At 40.8% G+C, this 22,475-nt stretch overlaps 1 protein-coding gene across 2 annotated transcripts in view; it reads left to right on the top strand.

Moving 5' to 3' along the window:
* The first annotated feature begins 5,190 nt into the window (after positions 1 to 5,190).
* The window catches only part of LOC119906884 (NEDD4-like E3 ubiquitin-protein ligase WWP1), a 38,659-nt gene continuing 21,374 nt past the window's right edge, over positions 5,191 to 22,475 (top strand). Inside the window, exons 1-6 of one of the 2 annotated variants that reach the window (XM_038724334.1) lie at positions 5,191 to 5,425; positions 19,002 to 19,058; positions 19,311 to 19,402; positions 19,621 to 19,759; positions 21,765 to 21,889; positions 22,200 to 22,352. In XM_038724334.1, the coding sequence (XP_038580262.1) occupies positions 19,333 to 19,402; positions 19,621 to 19,759; positions 21,765 to 21,889; positions 22,200 to 22,352 (487 nt within the window). In that variant the 5' untranslated portion in view covers positions 5,191 to 5,425; positions 19,002 to 19,058; positions 19,311 to 19,332. The remainder of the gene's footprint in view (positions 5,426 to 19,001; positions 19,059 to 19,310; positions 19,403 to 19,620; positions 19,760 to 21,764; positions 21,890 to 22,199; positions 22,353 to 22,475) is intronic. The other variant, XM_038724325.1, reaches the window with a different exon arrangement.

Genomic DNA, 22,475 nt, shown 5'->3' with positions numbered 1-22,475 from the left:
ATAGAAACAAAGTTACTGTACATTAAATAAGACTATTATTGTATTATACAATAATTACATGAATTGCACTTGTGAAAATTGCACAAATTAAAATTATGTACAGATGTAATAATGGCACATGGGATATATTGCACAGAGTCAACAGTGTTCATTGTATAGTCTGACGGCCGCTGGAAGAAAAGATCTGTGGAATCTCCCCTTCACACAGCGGGGGTGGAGCAGCCTGTCACTGAAACTGCTCTCCAGGGCTGACAGGGTGTAGTGCAGGGGGTGCGACTCATGGTCCAGCATAGCTGTCAGTTTAGCCAGGACCCTTCTGTCTCGCACCTCCCTCACTGAGTCCAGAGGACAGCCCAGGACAGAGCTAGATTTCTTGATCACCTTGTCCAACTTTTTTCTGTCCCTCTCAGTGATGCTGCTGCTCCAGCAGACCACAGCGTAGAGGATGGCTGACGCCACCACAGAGTCATAAAAAGTCTTTAGGAGGGGCCCGGTTACTCCAAAGGACCTCAGTCTCCTCAGGAAGCCCCTCTTGTACAGAGCATCTGTGTTGTGAGTCCAGACCAGTTTGTTGTTCAGGTGAACAGCCAGGTACTTATAAGTGTCCACTCTCTCAATGACCATTCCCTGGATGTTCACCGGAGGGGGGAGGGCAGACTGCCGTCTGTGAAAATCGACAACCATCTCTTTGGTCTTCCCCACGTTGATCAGGAGGTGATTTCGCTGACACCAGTCCACAAAGTTCTGTGTCAGTCCTCTGTACTCTGCGTCGTCATCATCAATGATGAGGCCGACAATGGCAGAGTCGTCAGAGAACTTCTGCAGAACACAGCTGTCCGTGTTGTGTCTGAAGTCTGCCGTGTAGAGGGTGAAGAGGAAGGGGGCCTGGACAGTCCCCTGGGGGGCACAAGAACTACACATGATACGGTCAGACACACCGTCACGTACTCTCACAAACTGTGGCCGGTTCATGAGATAGTTCAGGACCCACTGTGACAGCAGGTGGTCCACACCAGTCCTCTCCAGCTTGTCCTTCAGAAGCGTCGGCTGGATGGTGTTAAAAGCACTTGAGAAATCAGAAAACATGATTCTCACAGTGTTGCCGGGCTTCTCCAGGTGGGCGAGGGCACGATGCTGCAGGAAGATGACAGCGTCCTCCACTCCGATGTTGGGCCTGTAGGCAAACTGCAGTGGGTCCATGGAGGGGCCCACTGTAGAGCGGAGGTGTTGCAGGACGAGTCTCTCCAGCATCTTTATCAGGTGTGATGTAAGAGCCACCGGCCTGTAGCTGTTGGGGTCTTTAGGGTGCAGTGTTTTTGGCACCGGTACCACACAGGAGGTCTTCCACAGCTGTTGTACCACGCTCAGTGCTGGGGGTGTGAAGAAGTCCATCTGGGAATGGGGTGGGTGAGAGGTGAGGTGAGCCGGAGGTGTGAAAGGCTGAGGAAGTGCATTGTCCTGGTGGTGTGGAGGTGGGGTGCAGCTGCGTGGGGGGAGGGGTGGCTGATTGATCAAACCTGTTGAAGTGATGGTTCAGATCATTCAGCCACTTAAGGTCCCCCTCGGCCTGTGTGGGGGGTGCTTTAAAACCCGAGATGGTCTTCAAGCTGCTCCACACCCCCCTAATGTCTCTCTGTTCCAGCTGTCAGTTTAGCTTCCTCTTGAATCGGGCCTTTCCCTCTCTGATCTTCCTCCTCAGCCTCGATTCACCTTCTTTTCCTGAACCTGACTGGGAGCAGACTTAAGGAGTCATATAGAGTTAGTCATATAATTTTTAGAATATGTACAAAGTATGAAAAAGTGCATTTGACGCCGGGAAATATATTAGTGTGGACATGCTGTGACAAATGAGAAAAGCCATCTCTTTCAATCTAATATTTTCCACATGTTTTATACTTGGTATTTTATACTTACTATGGTATTGAATTGTGAAGTTAAACGTGTCCCATTGGAGACAGCTGGGAAATGTCTGGAGAACAGATGCTTGACAATGAACTTGTATTCTGAGAAGTCCCCAGCCACAGACTGAAATACTGCATCACTGATTTCAAACAGATGCATATTCTGACTTTATGTTCTTTTCTTTAGGTATATTTTGTATAGGTAAACTTTGGAGACTAGTAAGATAAATAAAATATGTTATTTTTTGACATGTGAGTTACTTTTTCTGTATATAGAGCAGGTTTTTGGTTCAATGTAAGGCATGACGCTACTGCAATGGTGTGTTCATTCAAACACTGGTGCATTATCCTGCTGGAAGTAGCCATCAGAAGATGGATACACTGTGGTCACAAAGGGATTGACATGGTAAGCAACAATACTCAAATAGGCTGTCGCGTTTAAACGATGCTCAATTGGTACTAAGAGGCCTAAAGTGTGCGCCAAGAAAATATCAACCCCGCTTCAAGGTTAGGCGTGTTGTGTGTTCAGCATAACTTGGTTGTAACAAGTGGTAATTTGAGTTACTGTTGCCTTTCTGTCATGTCAAACCTGTCTGTCCAGTCTCCTCTGACCTCTGACATCAACAAGGCATTTTTGTCCACACAACTGCAGCTCACTGGATGTTTTCTCTTTTTCAGACCATTCTCTGTAAACAGATGGTTGTGCATAAAAATCCCAGTAGATTAGCAGTTTCTGAAATATTCAGACCAGCCTGTCTGGCACTAACAACCATGCCACGTTCAAAGTCACTTAAATCCCCTTTCTTCCCCATTCTGATGCTCGGTTTGAATTTCAGTAAGTTGTCTTGACCACGTCTACATGCCTAAATGCATTGAGTTGTTGCCATGTGATTGGCTGATTAGCTATTTGTGTTGGCCGGTGAGTGTATATCGTGTATATACACTGAACAAAATTATAAATGCAACACTTTTGGTTTTGCCCCCATTCATCATGAGCTGAACTCAAAGATCTAAGATTTTCTCTATATAAACAAAAGGCCTATTTCTCTCAAATATTGTTCACAAATCTGTCTGAATGGGGTCAAAAACTTAAGTGTTGCGTTTGTAATTTTGTTCAGTGTATACATATATATATATATATATCACAGATTGGCATTGGTCCAAACTTCATCTGTAAACCTTTATTAAAAGGGAGAGAATGAAAGAAAATGGAGTATGGTATATATTACAGAATCAGAAGGAGCTTTATTGCCAAGTAGTTTTTTACACATACAAAGATTTTGCTTTGCTGTTAAGGTGCTACACGCAGACAGACATCCAGCTGACATAAATAGATGCAGTGGGGGGCATGGGCCTTGTTAATGAGGCTAGCTGCAGATGGGTAGAAGCTGTTTTTGTGGCGAGAGGTTTTGGTCCTGATAGACTGCAGCCTCTTGCCAGAGGGGAGTGTCTGAAACAGTTTATGACCGGGATGGGAAGCGTCAGCTACAATCTTTCCTGCTCGCCGCAGAGTCCTTGAGGCGTGCAGGTCCTGAAGTGATGGAAGATTGCAGCCAATCACCTTCTCTGTAGAGCAAATGATATGCTGCAGGCTGCCTTTGTCCCTGGCAGTGGCAGCAGCGTACCAGATGGTGATGGAGGAAGTGAGGATGGACTCAATGACGGCGGTGTAGAAGTGCACCATCATTGTCTTCAGCAGGCTGAACTTCTTCAGCTGCCGCAGGAAGTACATCCTCTGCTGGGCCTTTTTGATGATGGAGGTGATGTTCACCTGGGAGACCTGGGAGATGATGGTGCCACACAGGATGATGGGGGAGGGTGCGGCTGGGCTCTTCCTGTAGTTCACGACCATCTCCACTGTCTTCAGAACATTGAGCTCCAGACTGTTCTGGCCGCACCAGGTCACCAGATGGTCGATCTCCCACCTGTAAGCAGACTCATCCCCACCAGAGATGAGCCCAATGAGGGTGGTGTCGTCCGCAAACTTCAGGAGCTTGACGGACTGGTAACTGGAGGTGCAGGTGTTGGTGTACATTTGAGCCTTCCCTCCCATTTAGTCCGGTCTGGTTTCATTATTTGGTCTCTATTTATTAAATAGACATAAGCAGGGCCGAAAGATGTCATTGAGTTAAGACCCATCACAAATAATTAGAACCTGGCCTGGTGCTGTGGTACAGTACATGCCAGGGTAATGTATAAACCTCACTGTAAACTCTAGATTTCAATCACAGATCTGATAAATGTCAAACCTTTTTACTCACGGAATTAGAACTTACATATGCCAAGCTTTTGGTGGGTGTCTGATGTTGCAAGAACCAAAACACACAATGACCCCAGGACATCACATCACGCATGACAACGTCATAAACTGACATACGTCAGACCACAGCCTCTAACAGCCAAAAAGAAGAGCTAGTGCCTCTGAGTGAAAACAAAAATACACCAGCCGAGGCCAGAAGTTCAAACTTGCTAATGTGTGGAGTGCCCCTTTAGTTAATGTGGTGTAAGAATAACAACATTATTATAAGTCATTCTGCAATATTTACTAGATATATAGGCTACATTTGAAGATAAAAGTTAATTAATCCACATGGGCAAATGGGGTATTTGCTAACCTACTTGTGGTTTATTGTATATACTACTGACTTGTGACCCCTAAGTAAATCAATTTCTACTTGTGACCCCTCTCCACGATCTTCTTAGAGTACAGTTCAACAAAAGAGTGATTTTCTCCTCCACAGATGATTTAATTGGAATGATTTTTACAGCCACAAGAGGCAAAAGTATTCAGTATTTCATAATTACAAACATAATTCAGAGGGGAAAAAAACTCAGTTCTGGTTGTTTTCTTTCTTTGATTGTGTTATGACCCCTCAGATTTACCTTGAAGCCCTTTGGGTCCTGACCCCCTTCAGAACAAAAGTAGCACACAAACATAAAAGACACAATTTGTAAAGTGAAATGAATAGGCCTTTCAAAATGAATAAGGTGAACAATATTGCTGCAGAAGTAACAAAAAAAAGGTCCAATAAAAAATAAAGAAAAAGAAAAGACGTTTGAGAATTATTGATATAAAAAAAAGTTAGTACATAAAATATAGGAATGATTTGCTTACCATTCACTTCGACAAGTAGAGAAGAGAGACTCTTGGTTTGTGCAATGTAAAAATCCACACATATCATGCATATTTAAATTATATTTGTAGATGATATGCACAGGAAAAGTACATATGGTCTGGTCATACCGTCCATCAACACGTCTGGGCAGGTTGTGGAATAAATACATACAGTTTATAAGGTATTGACTCACAGGGTTAACTCTTGTGTCCCGTGTTATTACACAGCAATATTTGGGGTGGCGCGCCTGTCGCCCGTGTGTTTTGCTGGTCGGAGGCTTTGCACAGAGATGGCAAGAGAACCCTAGCAGACTGTGGGGCCTGTACGGTTGGGCATTTTCCCGACAACCGTAACGTTAGAGAACCGCAGAGACTCAGAGAGTAGTAAAGAAGCGGAACAACGGAAAAGGTAAAACACAGCTGCTTATGTAACTTAAACCGTTAACGTTACTAACGACTTTCACGTAATGTCAAAAATGAACTCCTGATAAACCTGTCTTCCACCTCTAACTAAACTGTTAGACTAGCTTTGTGATGGCGGACAACTAGCAAAGCTGCTAAATAAATTCGCTAGCAAGCCGGCTAGCTGTCAGCAATTGGATAATAGCTAACTTGGCTAAGTTTGTAACGTTAGCTTGCTAAACTAGCTGTGTCTGCCCTTCTGCAAGTTTTACAGCTAAATATTAAACTGTTGAGTAGACATTACCATCTGGCTAACCAGTTAGCCGTGTACATAACGATAATCAGCTAGTGTGGAGCTAGTTACTCAAACAAATAACACTAAAATGTGTTTTCACTGTGGCTAAATGGCTAGGTTTTTGCCAGCTTGCTAACAGTTAGCGTGCTGACTTTAGCGTTCGTTGCAGACTAGTGCCAGTAGTTTCATCGCTACATGTCGTTAGCCAGCCTTATTTGACAGATACTGGTCCTGTGTGATATGTATGATGCAAATATAAGCGTAACGTTACCAAACAGTGACTCAGATTTAAGATATCACTATCCGAAGGACAATAGCTGCCTATTAAGTTTCTCTTACTTTGTGTGCTAACGTTAGCATGACCGTAGATTATCCAAAGTTAGCCAATGGTCGTTAATGTTAACCATATCAGAGTTTGTGTAATGTGAGATTTGCGCTAATATCACTAAGCTGTTAGCGTATGGCTCACGGAAAGTTTGTTAGTGTTACCAAGTCGCTAATTCATGATCTAATAATTGATGGTTTTGTTTTCTTAACTTGTCTGTAAGTGAAAAAAAACATTGGTTGTCTCACACTTTTAAAGGCGGGGACAATTGTTGTCTGTACGCTATTTGTTTGGTCATGACTTAAGACACAGGAAACATAGGCCTGTCGTGAGGCACATTGCTACAGCATTGCTGTAACATTCACCAGCGCCCCTTCTATATATGCTGGACAAGAATGTATCATTTGCACTGTAACAGTCCCTGACGGCAAACAGAAAATTTTGGGCACAGCTTACATAATAAACTTGGGCTCAGATAATACCTGATGGGAATCTCTATCAGTAAAGGTTAGGCCCTGTTATCTTCCATTCTCCTTCTGTGGATACGCTTGCTCTCTAGGAGAAATAGTCAGAAATGACTTTAATTGTTTCAGTGGCTAATGAAGGTTTTTTTTATACATTCCGCCCTTTGTATTTCAGGACCATTAGTGCGGGTCCTGCTGTCTCAGCTGTGTGTCACAAAGTGTGTACTAATGACACATTGGGAGAGAACTTACAGGAAATTGTCACCTGAGCAGCAACTTTTTCTGTCTGGCTCTGAAATATACTTGTTTGTGTTCTCATTCTCTCTCTCTCTCTCTCTCTCTCTCTCTCTCTCTCTCTCTCTCTCTCTCTCTCTCACACACACACATGCACTGGGGAAAGTTGTAAGAGTTGTAGCCTGCCACTACTGTGTGAAGTTAGTGTGTCATGCCAACATAAACAAAAGTTGTGAAAATTTAACAGCTCCTGATTGTTAATGAGAGAAAGGAGAGCTAGGTTAAATTACTTAGGCTAATTTATGCAGTTATCACACATTTAAGCCCCAAATATACTTTATAGCGGACATGTACATGGGCAGCTGCGGACACCACACACGCAGACTACTTTTGTTTACACTACTCTCTGGAGACACAGAAGCCACACTTATGCAGTCGGTTGGTGCACTGGTAGCGTAGTGGGTAGCAGTCACAAAAAAACAGGAGACACGCGGATGTCCGCACAGAGGCTACGTACATGTACACCCTCTGATGATAATTTTTTCCATCACGCGGACCGTAACGGCCCCTTGTGTACTCATGGACGCAGAAAGTATTACACTTGCTTTAGGGTGCATGATGGTCAGTAGATCACTGCAGTGAAACCCTACATGGTCTAAATAGACAGATCAAAACTGGTGGCAGGTAAAAATGACACATCTCCTGCATCCTGTTTTTAAGTGTTCTTGTGGTTTGTGGTCATTGTAATTCTAAAGATAAGACCAAGACAACAAAACTTCACTGTGTTAAGGCTTAGTCTTGTTTTCTGTTACTGAGGTTATGACTTGTTTTTTTGCCCCGGTTTGATGAGCTGGGGTGTGTGCTTGAAGGGGGACTTCAGTTCTGTCCATGTAAGCAAACACCTGCCCTGGCATCGGGCTCTGCCCAGATGTCTTCAATGTAAGCAACTCTAAAACTGAATGTGGGCCTAAGCATCCATGTTGGTGTGTAAATTGTTGTGTGTGTGAAATTAGAGAACCTTAATACTCCCTGTATGAGCCCAGTTTCTAAGGTCTGTTGTTTCTTCCCTAAAGATGCTTTGGCATTATGCAGACACACAAATGCACCACAAAATAAAAAGTGCATTGTCTAGCAATAGGCAGGGTACCTGCTGTTTTGTAAGCAAATCCACCCCTACACCAGCACTGCTTTCTACAGGCTGACCAGCACATTAGACAGTATAAGCAACCAGTCACACACAATAATACAGAAAAAACTGAAGCAAATGTAACATACAAGTTTATTGTGCAAATTGTATTTTTAGACCCAGAGCTGTACTTTTCTCACCTAGGCATGTGACAATCCTACATATTTAATGTTTATTATCTCTTGGAAATGAGGCAATTGAAATTGGCTCTCAAGGTCAAAGAGTCATTTTAGAAAAACACTGTTTAGACCTCCATATACACTCACCTAAAGGATTATTAGGAACACCTGTTCAATTTCTCATTAATGCAATTATCTAATCAACCAATCACATGGCAGTTGCTTCAATGCATTTAGGGGTGAGGTCCTGGTCATGACAATCTCCTGAACTCCAAACTGAATGTCAGAATGGGAAAGAAAGGTGATTTAAGCAATTTTGAGCATGGCATGGTTGTTGGTGCCAGACGGGCCGGTCTGAGTATTTCACAATCTGCTCAGTTACTGGGATTTTCATGCACAACCATTTCTAGGGTTTACAAAGAATGGTGTGAAAAGGGAAAAACATCCAGTATGCGGCAGTCCTGTGGGCAAAAATGCCTTGTTGATGCTAGAGGTCAGAGGAGAATGGGCCGACTGATTCAAGCTGATAGAAGAGCAACTTTGACTGAAATAACCACTCGTTACAACCGAGGTATGCAGCAAAGCATTTGTGAAGCCACAACACGCACAACCTTGAGGTGGATGGGCTACAACAGCAGAAGACCCCACCGGGTACCACTCATCTCCACTACAAATAGGAAAAAGAGGCTACAATTTGCAAGAGCTCACCAAAATTGGACAGTTGAAGACTGGAAAAATGTTTCCTGGTCTGATGAGTCTCGATTTCTGTTGAGACATTCAGATGGTAGAGTCAGAATTTGGCGTAAACAGAATGAGAACATGGATCCATCATGCCTTGTTACCACTGTGCAGGCTGGTGGTGGTGGTGTAATGGTGTGGGGGATGTTTTCTTGGCACACTTTAGGCCCTTTAGTGCCAATTGGGCATCGTTTAAATGCCACGGCCTACCTGAGCATTGTTTCTGACCATGTCCATCCCTTTGTGGCCACCATGTACCCATCCTCTGATGGCTACTTCCAGCAGGATAGTGCACCATGTCACAAAGCTCCAATCATTTCAAATTGGTTTCTTGAACATGACAATGAGTTCACTGTACTAAAATGGCCCCCACAGTCACCAGATCTCAACCCAATAGAGCATCTTTGGGATGTGGTGGAACGGGAGCTTTGTGCCCTGGATGTGCATCCCACAAATCTCCATCAACTGCAAGATGCTATCCTATCAATATGGGCCAACATTTCTAAAGAATGCTTTCAGCACCTTGTTGAATCAATGCCATGTAGAATTAAGGCAGTTCTGAAGGCGAAAGGGGGTCAAACACAGTATTAGTATGGTGTTCCTAATAATCCTTTAGGTAAGTGTATATGTTACTGATTAAAGCAAGGTGCAAGGCCAAGGACCTTTTTATTCAGACAAGGCATGCAATTAATTATTGTTGTCATCTTAGATTAATCTGCAGATTACTTTTGTGTTTAATGGTTTGATAGATAAATTGTAAGGAGATAGTGAAATTTTCCTACCTCAACTGAAACTGTTGCTGCTTTTTCAAAACCCAGGCCCTATACGATATGTAATGCAGCCAAGAGCTGATGAGCAGCTGATAACCTTTCCCAGCTCGCATGTTAGTGTATTCTCTATATTACTTAATGCATACCTCCTTTTGCAGGGAGTTGTTCGATATGACTAATGTGCTGACAGTGGTTAAGTGTCCCGGAGTATTTCATAGATCAATTTGTCACATACCATCTCGCTACACTGCTGGTTGTCTTTACAAGGCATTTCAGAGGAGGAGACAAATTTTACACTCGCACATTGAGCAAATACCCTTATGACAAATTTTTTTAACGCATATTTTTGAAAATAAGGCTCAATATTAAATTTTCCCCCAGCGTCTGCTAGTCAGTTGGAGTCCACATTCTTGCTTTCAGGCAAATCTAATGACTTCAGTAGGGATGCCCCAAGCTAATCTGCCAGATCGATATTTACAAAATGAACTATATTCAGAAATCACAGCAAGGCACTTACCGTTAAGAGAGAACTGTGGTGCAGTCTGTTTTTCCTCAGTCTGAGCTTCTCAATTCTCAAGTATAGTTTACTTATATTGGTTTTAATGTGCTTATAGTGCAGAGGTTTTAATTCTTGTAGTGTGGATAATATAAGTATATTGGCATCAAATGGAGGAAAAAAAACTTGATTAGGACATCCCTAGTCTGCTGCCCACTTGACGTGTTTGTTGATTGTCAGAATATACTGGAGCACCCAGAGGAAATCCAGACTGACCCAGACAGAGCATAAAACCTGATCCAGAAAGTGCTAAGGCCAGGAATTGATTAGGTCCTTCTTGTTGGAAGACACCTTGTTAATTACTTAGCCACTATATTTTTCAGTGCTGCTGCATTCTTCATGAGGAATCCCCTGCAAAGTGAATCTTTAACTCAGACTTTCATACTTAATACAAAAAATATTATAATTAAAAAGTAAGTAGAATACGTTATTTTCAAACAAAGTGGCCCTGACATGGCACCATTCGCTCATGTTTTTTGGATTTATTTTTAAATCTGTCAGAAGAAAGAGAAAAAGCAATAGATCGCTATTGGTAGAGTAAGGATGTCAGTGGAACAAGTTTGCTAGGTTGGCCAATGCTGGTAGACAGCAAAGATACAGTAGCTAGGTTAGTGTGCTACACAGTGCTAAGTACAAACCAGGATGTGTACAAACAGACGAGCAGTAATAACATGCAGTAGGTATTCAAATTAAAGGTAAGGTGTAAATAGGGCTGTCGCGGTGAAGTAATTTCCACTGCGGCAATGTTAGGACTCAACAGGTATTATCGCATCTTTCATCAATTAAGTTATTTGGTGCCATATAGCAGAGTAAAGCTTGATTTATACTCCTGCGTGGGGTCTATGTATGTAGCTACGCCGTAGGCTATGCACGTAGCCAGGCATTTATACTTGTGCGTCGGTGTGTCATTCTGCAATTACACCCCCAAACGCTAGTCGACAGTAGCGCTTCAGCGTCCACTGTTTTGACTTTTGCCGGCTGAGCAGGTTTAGCGCTCCGCTAACGTGAATGGGGGTAAAATTGTATACGTGCGGCTGGTGTCGCCTTTTCAAATATTACCGACCAAATGGATGACATTCCAATAGCGAAACGAGTAATTTCGGTCGGGTTGCGACGGGCAAATGAATTGATCCACTGTGTCACAGCCGCCGCTAGTAAGTTACTACAAAGCACGGGGCACTTCCGGTCGGCTCGGAGGCATTGCGAGGCTACCCAGCCGACCAATTACAGTGCTTACAGTCCACGTCGACTCGACGTGTATTTACATTTTTGAGGAGATGCCTTTTGTTGTTTGTCACATGATACCCTTTGTTTTTTTTTGTTCTTTAGTTATAGTTACGTCGTGTTATATTTTGTCATTTAATACACTTTTGTCTTGTGTGTTAAGAGATGAAATAAAGATTAAAAAAAGAAAAAAAAACATTTTCAGGCGACGGTTAGCCTTTGCGTAGCCCCCTGGCCTATGCCGTCACCTACGCCATCGATTCACCGCAGAAGTATAAATTACACTTACGAGTGTCTGTTACCTCACTGCACAGCGAGCCGCTAACAGCAGCTTTATGGTCGGAACAAGCTAGCTGCTGGGTGCTAGTCAACAACATATCCAAGCATACTGCTTTTTGTAGTTTGACCGTGTCTTTTTCACACGTATCCCGGGTCATGTACAGCCCATGGCGATCCGTCCTTGAACCGTAACCGTGCTCGTTAAGGTTGAGGAACTTCTGAAGCACTCATTTATTAATTTAACAAGCCCTGAAGTGTACAGTATGAACATTGCGGTTGTTGCGGTGATTGCCATCCTCCGCGGTAGGCTTGACCAATAGTATTTAAATTTTGCGGTTATCGTGACAGCCCTAGGTGTAAGTAAAAGTTATGGAGTACCAACTTACTGAATAATGTTTGATTCTGGACCTGATTCCTTTTTACTAAGTAACAAAATTGTCAAGTTTGTGTTAATAGAAATGTATGTAGGATTGTTTGACTACTGTCAGTTGTCTGCACTGTTTCAGTTATTACTCAGTAAAAAACACAAATCACTAGTTCCTTTTTGATTGACGACAAAAAAAATTGAGAAGAAACATGGAGTACCACCTCAAATAAACAATTTTGCATTCATTGCAAACAATTTTGCAATGATTACTCTTGGTAATTTTCTGGGCAGTTCCCAGGTGGGATGCATTTCTCATTGAAATTATACTGACTGGGTTTTGTTCTTCTCAGGATTAGCGTGCCATCCATTTATTTGGAATTTTGCATAGCTAAAAAATCAAATATGCTTTATATCAAGGGTCACTTATTGTCATTTTACAACACAGTATAGTAGCATATTTCATATAGCATATAAAACCTGTTGACAAATGTGTCAATCATTCGAAATAAACAGTACCAGAGGGATCTGCCAGTTTATTCCCAGGCTAATAACTGTTTTCATTATTCATTTGTCATGACTCTTGAGAGTGATGGCAGATGACCGCTGGACTCTGTCCCATTCCCATAACTTATCCCCTTTTTTTTCTGCTTTAGCTGTCACCTGCTTACTCTGTATGGAGAGCTGTAAAGCAGTGTCAACCTATTCCTCATTGTTGTTATTTTGCATTTTGTGTCTCTTTAGCTACAGTATGTATTAGAAATCAAAATTTTATGGTATCGTCAAGTCATCAAAGTTTCAGCATTTGTTATAGGTTAATTCTAGTAACTTCCTCCTTTTTTATGTAGCTATTTTTCTAAAAGAATAAGGGATTTTCATAATGATTTGTCTATTTTAACAATGAAAAGCATATTGCTTATTATTTCTGTACATATTTTGTTCCTTGATAAATGTGCGTTTTATGTTGTGCACGGTTCTGGAAGACTTTGAAAGAGGGTTTTGACATTTAATATAATTGATGTGTTTTTAAAAAACTAATTTATGTTGTGCTCTGAGCTTTTTAAATTGCTGATTAACCTAGTGGATCACTAGTGATTTATGGTGGTATGAAAATTTCAGAGTGGCAAAATAGCAGACTTAGCTTTGACTGGCTGCTGACTTGGAAAATGTTTTATCTCCATCTGCCCTGTAGCCTGCACACTGATCAGTTAATTCTGGCACGAACTGTCCCTATCTTTTTAATTGGGTTTCTCCTAAGCTGCTTAAAAGCTGCCTGCTTGAACTTGGGGTCTATGTTGGGTGATTAACAGGCCTATGTGTCAACCTGGTGCTGTGATCATTTAATCATATCAAAAAACACTCGGTCCTAATTGGGGCCTTGGTATAGGAGCAGGATACAGTGGGTGTAGTGACATATGGAGCTCAGACAATTAATAGCACGATTTATCTTGTTGTTTTGTTCTGTTCCTGTGGAGGAGGCTAGCATGTCTGGACTTCAAGAAATGAGAAGACACCCAAAGAAAGCCATATTCAAAGTACATCTTAATTTTGTAGTTTCACCATGTTGTTGAAGCATGATTAAGGATTCTTAAAAACAATTAGGTGCCTTACATAAATATGGATGGATAGACAGATAGATCTAGATAGATATAGAGATAGATATCATATGATAATGTAGTATTTATATTCATATTGTAATCAGTAGAGTTTGACGAAACACCTAGCTCAAGAGATGAGACTGGGTTCACAAGATCAAGACGAGATATTAACATTATTTTTAAGAAATCTTTAATGCTGAAATATATGAAAATTTAGAGCATTAAACAGTTAATTGCCTGCACTCTGGTGAAATATTTTTATTTATGTAAAGGGAAACACAATATTCAGGTGACGATTCAAAATATTATGGAATATAATGCGGGAAGGCTCTCAGGCAATCTGTATTGCTTTCAGGCTATGTGTTCCCCTGTAGATCCTTTTCACATGTAATATCTCGTGTGTGTGTGTGTGTGTGTATATATAACGTCATCGTTTAATGAGAGTTCATGATCATTTTTAAGTCTACCTGACCTGCTTTACCTGGCTGTGCATTACGTTATTGCTCTGATGGAAGTATCCCCTTCGGACCGTTTGACCAACACAGTTTGGGACTGCATGTTGCATGTGAAACCGATACCAACCGTCAACACTTCTGATCAAGGAGCACTCTCACCACAAATCTACACACACGTTAACTTCAGCCCCTCCGATAAAGTGCAGTTCACAGTCCCAAACAGAGCAAGGTTGCTCTTCAGTTTATATGTTTATAATGCAACTATATCAGTTACCCACTCAGTCACAACTGTCTGGACTAACAGTGCGAGAGCGGGTTCAGAGTTTTCTGGTTGGTGATCAGTTGGAGTGAGACACTGGTCAATTGTGCAACTGTTGAATGCACCACTAAATTTAATATTTTTGTGTGACCATGAAAAAAGCAAAGCAGCATGTTTTTTACACAATGTCCTCATATTATTGGAGAACACAGCAATTAGTATGTGCAAAACATTTGCGCAATGTTACGGCATCAATGCATACAAAGTAATAAATTGGTGTCTCAATCAAATGTCAAACTTTGATATGGCGTTTATTTTTGGTCATAAGTTGTGAGCGTGTAAAACATGCTGCCGAGCAAATTATCATTCCACACGTCACTCCAAATTGTCACTCCACACGCGCAAAAATTAACTTTTGCGCACACATCTACAAAGTACTCAAATTCTCACAAATTCAACAACCGAGAGTTGTACAGGTAGCTGCTTGCGAGCGCCTGGCATGCTCTCAATGGATAACTCTGCTCGCACGTAGTGGATTTCTGCTCGCCCAAGTCTACATGACTTTTGACAATCTGGGGGCGGAAACCAAGGAGGGCACTGACCCTCTTATGATTGATCACTTTCGACGTGATCACAACCAGAGCCCGTAAATAAGAGAGTTACGACACTCTTTGATCTCGCCGCCACGCGACCACGTGCTCCATGCAGCTCTCAGTAATTCCAACCAATCCCCGCTGTCAACCACTTTGAATGGTTTCAGGTGGGACAGACACCAGCAGCGACTATATTTGCAGCAGTTTTCGCATAAATATTAAGGCCTAATGTGTTTTGATTACAATCCTTATACTTACATATGAAACCATTTCTTCTGGGGAGTCGTGGAAGCAGTATTATCCGTTTTGTGTTTAATTTTGGAGGGAAGAGGTGTGATGTTACAACACATTTACAGCAGACTATATTTGCAGCACTTTTCGTATAATGTGCATTGATTACTACAGTAACTGTTGTGAGAAATACATTATAAGTTGCTGATTTTTAGGATTTCACTGTAATTAACTTGTGAGAAATTAGCATTGGTCACAGGGGTTTTATTCCTAAGCAAAAGGTTGTCTGATTTACAATAAACATCTGCTGGCATGTAGGTGAGAGTTTTAACATAGACCAATCAAGAGACAGAGAAACATCTGATGCCACATACATTTGCATTTCCTTTCTTAGCTCAGGAAGAGTTTTTGAGTGTATGCTAATACTCTGCCATTTGTTTATCATTCATCTACCATTTGCTGGCTGTTGTTTGCTTTGTACTTGTTCTGTACTTAAGGAGAGGAAATGCTGAGTTCGGGAGAGTAACCGTGCGTTCTCTCCGTGGCCACGTTACATAAAGAAATGATTCAACACATCTATTTGACTCTGTATTCTTGGGAAGAAATTATTTTCCCTGACACTGTACAGTAGTGATTTTTTCTTTGGAGGGAAGGAGAGACAGCATTAACAGTGTTATCTGTTGAAATGCATCTGCAGATATGGTTAGGCTACTGAGTGAATTACTCTGTTCCTAAATACAATCCATGTAATTACTGCTTGGTTATTTATTTTAAAATGACTAGTGTAACGTTACTACCCCTTTATCCTTCCCGAAACACAGGCTAAAGTATACCTCAGAACACACAAATACATGCATAGAATGTACTGTATATTTGCAGAATATATATAATTAGTCTACCGTATATATCACAAGTCCTAATGTGCTGTTGTGTTAAGACACAGTCACATAAACATCCCCAACAAGTGAATATCAATAAATAACTGAAGCTGCTCAGTTTAAGTCAAGAGAGAAGTTTGGTCAATAGTGCAAAATATATAAGGCAACCACTTCCTTTTTGTTGAGGACTGTCAGAAGCAGACCAGGTCATAGGCCCCAGACCAGGTCTTGAGGAGACACGAGCATGGTGCTGCTGGAAAGAACAAGGATAAGAAGGATGAAACAGTGTTAATACACGTTATACAAGGTTAATACATTTAAGACATGGATTTTAATATTAATGATAATATACATGGAAAGCCAATGTTTCCCAAATAATTTCATGAGGTTGAGATTACAGGAGTGAGAGTACACAGATAGGTCCAGTTGTATCTGGACATTGGCATGATTTCGGTTATTTGGTTCTGTGCCCCAGTATAGAATTTGATATTACCTAACTATAAACTTTTTTTCATGTTATTTCAGTGGACTAAAAGTTGTAAGACACCTTAATAAAATGGTCATATTTAGTACTACTACTTTGTTGCAAATTCTTTGACTTTAATGACCAAATAAATACCAGAAGAGGGATCAAGTGTGCACACATCCAGGTAAAAAGCCAAATCAATTGCTGCAAGGTAAAAAAGTAAAAAAAGTCAGCACACTTTTAGGCTGCAAATAATTCTATGTTAATTCTCAGATTATAAAGTATGCTTTTGTTGGTCATCACTGTTGAGATTTGTTGTAGTTTAGGTGGCAGGCTAGCCCAGTGGTTTGGGTGACCCACACAGTCTGTGGGGTGACCACACTGAACCACACATCCCAGAGGAGCAACAGGGAAAACCTTGACTTGTGTCTGCAGTGGTCACTTTATTAGGTACACCTATACAATCTAATGTAATAAATATACCAGCTCAGCCATGAATTCTGCTTTTATGATGCCTGTTTTGGATTTATTTACACAGACATACATAGAAATTCATGTACATGTTTTATCACTGAGGTCATAATTGGTGATGTTGGTGTTGTACTGAGCTGCATTATATTTAGAGGAGTTTCTGATATTCTGGCCCTGTAATGTACATTATGTAAATGGGGAGGACAAAACAAATCCTCATATCAAACACAATGTAGTTCAGTAAAACAGCCTTTAATTTTAACCTCAGTATTTTAAACATTTAATTAAATTTACACATTTATGCTCATGTGTGTAAATTTAATTAAATAATGGCACAGCTGTTGTATTAAACTGCATTACATTGTAAAGGTGCACCTATTAAGGTCACTAAGAGCATTCAACACAGTAAGACCAGCAGCTGAAAAGATGTGTAAATGCCTCCGTAGCTCAAATTATTTGTATATCTCATGTCACTATATTCATATTTGCATCAATGTGGAAGAAAGTTTGTCCTGGTTATTGTTGGCTGGATATGATATTTGCACTCCACTAACTTACTCTTAAATATACAAGTTTGGCACGTTTCTATGAGGCCTATAAGCAGATACAGCAGTCAGTTTATTAGGTACACCGAGCTAAAACTAATGCAGTCCTGCAATAATCCTACCTTCATGAAGGTTAAAATATTCAGTTTTTGACATACCGTTGATATTTGGATCCTTTGTGGATAATTGGCTTGCTCGCTCCTTAAAGTAAGTCTCCGATGGTTTCATATGTCAGGCTCTTCATCAGAAAAACATATGAAGTCGTTATCCATCTGTTGCAGTTATAACATTGGTTTTTGTGCTGCTGATCTTATCAGCCGATTCACTGTCCAGTGTTAATGACCGAATTAACGTTAACCAAGGAACAACCTTGCTAGATACAAGCTTGCCATGTTATCTATTTCACATAGCTAACGTTACCGTTCATAGTAACGTTAGGTTACTACTACGGCAGCCACTAAGTGCTGCTAACTTCTACTATAATTCTAATAACCGAAGATAAACTTTGAATGCCAATGAATCAACGTACACTTAACTTGACATTTAAAGTAAATGTCGGCAAACTGACAGGGAGTAACGTTAACTTTATGGTAACTTAGCCAGTGAAGTGTTGCTCAGGTTAGCTAGCTGCACACAATCTGATGAAATTAGTTAATATTTTCCAATAAACATGAACTAAAGCCAGCTACATAAAATACCACTATTGACTAAATTCACAAGAGGTCAGTTAATGGGTTAAAATATCTATAAAGGCAGTAATTTTATCAACTTACCAGCGAGCGTAGGTTGGTCGGACACAACAAAAATGAACGGGATACAATCCTGGAACTTCTTCTTTTGTGTTTATTGGCGGTGGGCAAACCAGTTTAATGGTGCATTACCGCCACCAACAGGACTGGAGTGTGGAACAAGAGATTAAGCAGTAAAATAAATAAAACAGTTTCTTTAAGAAACTTAATTATATAACAATATATCTTGCATGTGGTTTTCCCCAAGAGACCTGACAATGATAAATCATGATGTTTTCAGAACTTATTTTTTGTCTGTGTTTTCAGAACTGTCGGCTGCCCCGTGACACGCGTCACTTCCACATTCCACAGTTCTGACAGAAGTCAATGGGAGAGTCGTAACTCTCTTATTTAAGGGCACTGGTTGTGATCACATTGAAAGTGACCAATCGTAAGAGGGTCAGTGCCCTCCTTGGTTTCCGCCCCCAAATTGTCAAAAGTCATGTAGACTTGAGCGAGCAGAAATCCACTCCGCGAGCAGAACCCCACTACGTGCGAGCAGAGTTATCCTTTGAGAGCATGCCAGGCGCTCGCTCACAGCTACCTGTACAACTCTCGGTTGTTGAATTTTGCGCGAGTACTTTATCGTGCTTGAAGGTTAATTTTTGCGCGTGTGGAGTAACATGATTTGCTCGCGAGCATGTTTTACACGCTCACTGCTTATGACCAAAAAAACCCACCATACTTGGTTGAATTGCTACAGTTTGCAGCCTTGTCCTAAAAATGTACTGTTTTCTGTTTTCAGAGGAACCATGGGACACGGAGTGGGCTGAATCAGAGGGTCTAGCAGCACACACCAGTTGTGAGTATAGATTATTTTTCCAGCATTATGTCAATGTAGAATTATAAATAGGGTAATAATTAAAATATAATATTACATATAAATATTACACTAAATACGACCAGACTACCAGGAGCATATCCTGAAACAGCTTCTACGACTTCTCATTAGTGTATTTTATTTGAACCCTGCCTATTTCACCTGTTTATTATTTGTGAAAAACTTTAGTGTGTGTGTGTGTGTGTGTGTGTGTGTGTGTGTGTGGTTTTGAAGGGTTCCCACTGTGGTGTATGACATGGCCACGGCCTTATCTAGAGCAGAGTCTAGCCATAACCACAGAAGAACATCACAGCTCCATGCCATTGGTGAGTCCAAATACAGTATGCTATAATATTTGGGAGTGGCGGGGTGGCCTCAGGGTCTAAATCCTGTCACTCCCTCAGAGAGCTCACATTGAAGCACTGTGAAAAGAGGGTTTTCCCTGAAGGATCAATAATATATCGCAGTATTTTATCTGAATAAGAGTGTTGACTTTATGCTGAATATGTCAAAATTTCCACTTCCTGTATGTATCTACCATCAGTTTCCTGTGCCAAATTCAAGAGGAGGAGGACCCTGTTTGGAACTGCCATTTATGTAGAGGTCACAGCGGAGGGGGTGTCGTGCCGCACAGCGAAGTCTCACAGCTCCTCCAGTCCTAAATGGGATGAGAGGCTCACTCTGTAAGAAGCTACAATTTGCCTTGTCTGTGTGTATCTCATCAGTCTGTGTGTTACAGCATGTTATTACTTTACCTCAGTTTTTCTCTCGTATCTCCTTTTTCCTTATTTAACATCTATGTGCATCATATACTATTAATATCAAAAATTTTGTAGTTGATACCAAAACTAGTAAATATCCACAATTGTCGATACCATGGTAAAAACAATAAATCCCATGTACTTCAACATACACTCCTTTTTAATAAAAACATTTAACCATTACAAAAAACAGCTGTGACAGTGTTGAGAGGATGTCCAGGACAGGTGAGAGGTGATTTGATGTCAATATATTCATAAATGAGAAAGCTATTGAAATTACAACCTTGCACTGTGTGTATTTAATTAATAAATTAATAATTTCATTTTCCTAACTTTTCTTTACAAACTCACAGGTGTGAAATGTTTAAGGGGATTACTATCTATATTTGCAGTGGTTTGAGATTTTAGGTTGGAAAAACAAAAAAGTTAATGATGATTGAAATGGATCGTATTGCACTTTGAAGACGGTCCCTAACTTCGCCTATAGTAACAGGCACGTTGGAGGTGATCAAAACTGTGAAACGTATGCCAAAATTATCTTCAACATATCTCAAAACTGGGAGAAATGGAAGCTTTGAAACTGAGCTATTGAAGGTAACAGAAGGTAACACATTCACCCCCATTTCCATACACAATTCTTTTCATCTTGACGAATCGAGGCAGAGCTGTCGCTGCAGCTGCCCTTGACGCTAACTTCCACGTGTTGGATCTTCGGTACTGAGCAAAACAAAAATCGACATGTTTTCAGAATTTTGGTATCAACTTGGTACCAAAGTATCTGTTCTCGTGATATCCCTATACACTAAATGAGTATAGGAGGACAACTCATGAATTCCCATTCACTTTATTATTTGAAGGAGATAAAATGAGAGACAGACTCACAGGATTTCTGAAATGACCACAAACATCTGTATTATCAAACAGAACGTTCCTACAGAAAGCCAATGCTGATCTCAAAATGGCCCAAGCTTATAGAGAAAGCTAAACTAATAAACTTACACTTACACCAGTGGGTCCCACGTAGTAAGAGTGCGTAGACAAAAAAGTCTTTATTGCTGCGCTAGCAAGGGATGAACCCACTAACAATAGCCTTTTTTAGCAATAGCAATAGTTTTTTCTTCAGCTAGTTAAAGGAACCAGTTGAGTCACAACTTACGGGGCTGCACCTATACTCATAGAGTCTGGAGTTATACGTAACTGACATTGAGTAGGCTTCTCCCTCTAAGGCTGTCATTGGCAGAATAGTAGCAAATTAGGATGTGGTCTATGCCACTGGGTCCGTCCCGTACCCACAAGCACAAACACACAATTACGAGAAATCAATAACCAGTCCATTTTTTGCCAGTGAGTCACAGTGCAATGGTGTACATCACGGTATCTCGTGTGCACAGATGAGACAGAAACAGTATGATGAAACTGGAAAACAACATTAAATCTACTGCTGTGAGAAGGAGATGACGGATAGGCTTTAAATGTTTTATTTTAATGCCTAATACTCTATTACTCTAATACTATTAAAATATTTTACTTCAGTACACTTTAAGAACAGCTATAACTGGAACCACTATAGAAAATTGCAGATGAACATTTAATATCCTGGAATTCACATTATAGACACTACATTGACTATCAATGTAACAATTTGGTCGCAGTATAGCATGTTGACCATACATGGTCCAGTCGTAAACTAGTCTTGTTGGAACTTTTATGGTGGTTAAGTCTCACACGATTATAAAACACTTGTATTATACTTATCTGTGGGAGTGTAAACACTACTGATCGAGTGCACAGGTGCTAAATACATAACAAATATTTGTAACATTTTGTTTTTCTTTGTATATTACTACAGCTGAACGACGTAAATTTGTGTTAAAAGTTGTTTTCAGAATGACATTTGTTGTTTGTGTGTTCCTGCCTCACCTTCTAGGAATGTAACACTGCACACACAGGTGCATTTCAAAGTATGGAGTCACCACACCCTGAAGACGGATGCTCTGCTGGGCAAAGCAACGCTAGACCTATTTCAAGCCTTGGAGCAGCATGACAGAAAATGTATGATTTAAACTACATCAAACATATAGAACGGTGTTGTAATACAATGTGTACAGTTACTACAGTATCAGACAATAGCTGATTCATACTATTTATTTAAACTAGCTGGCATCAGTGTCATGTATTCTAAACCTTTTCTGTCTTTTGCCCTATACATAACCTTATCATCTCAAATTGTGTTGATCAGAATCACCATGACAGCAGGCTTGTTGAGGTTGCCTGATATTCTCTAATGTGAACATTATAAATGAAGTTTCTCTTGATGTCACTCTGTCATAATGCCCACACCATTCCTGCTTTGACTCTACAGTGGAGAATGTGAAAGAGGTGCTGAAGCTGAACGTGGAGCAGAAGGGCGCTCTTGTACCCACAGGGGAGCTGACTGTCTACCTAGATGGACTGACTGTCACTGATCAGGAGGAACTGGCACCGCTTACCAATGGCAATGCAGCAAATGGCACCAGTAAGCTTAGTATTTATATGTTACGGGTGGGTGATATTGTATTGATATATGTGTACTGGTGAACGACGATCAACGACGAGGCACATTGAGAGGAAAATGGCACAAAAACTTGCATACAGATCC

This window comes from Micropterus salmoides, unplaced genomic scaffold (assembly GCF_014851395.1).
Source record: "Micropterus salmoides isolate LMB-PRFRI ecotype aquatic unplaced genomic scaffold, ASM1485139v1 Ms_hic_scaffold_1, whole genome shotgun sequence".
Taxonomy (NCBI): Eukaryota; Metazoa; Chordata; class Actinopteri; order Centrarchiformes; family Centrarchidae; genus Micropterus; species Micropterus salmoides.
Note: the sequence above shows the minus strand (reverse complement) of the source record. Positions and strands in the feature narration are given on the sequence as shown.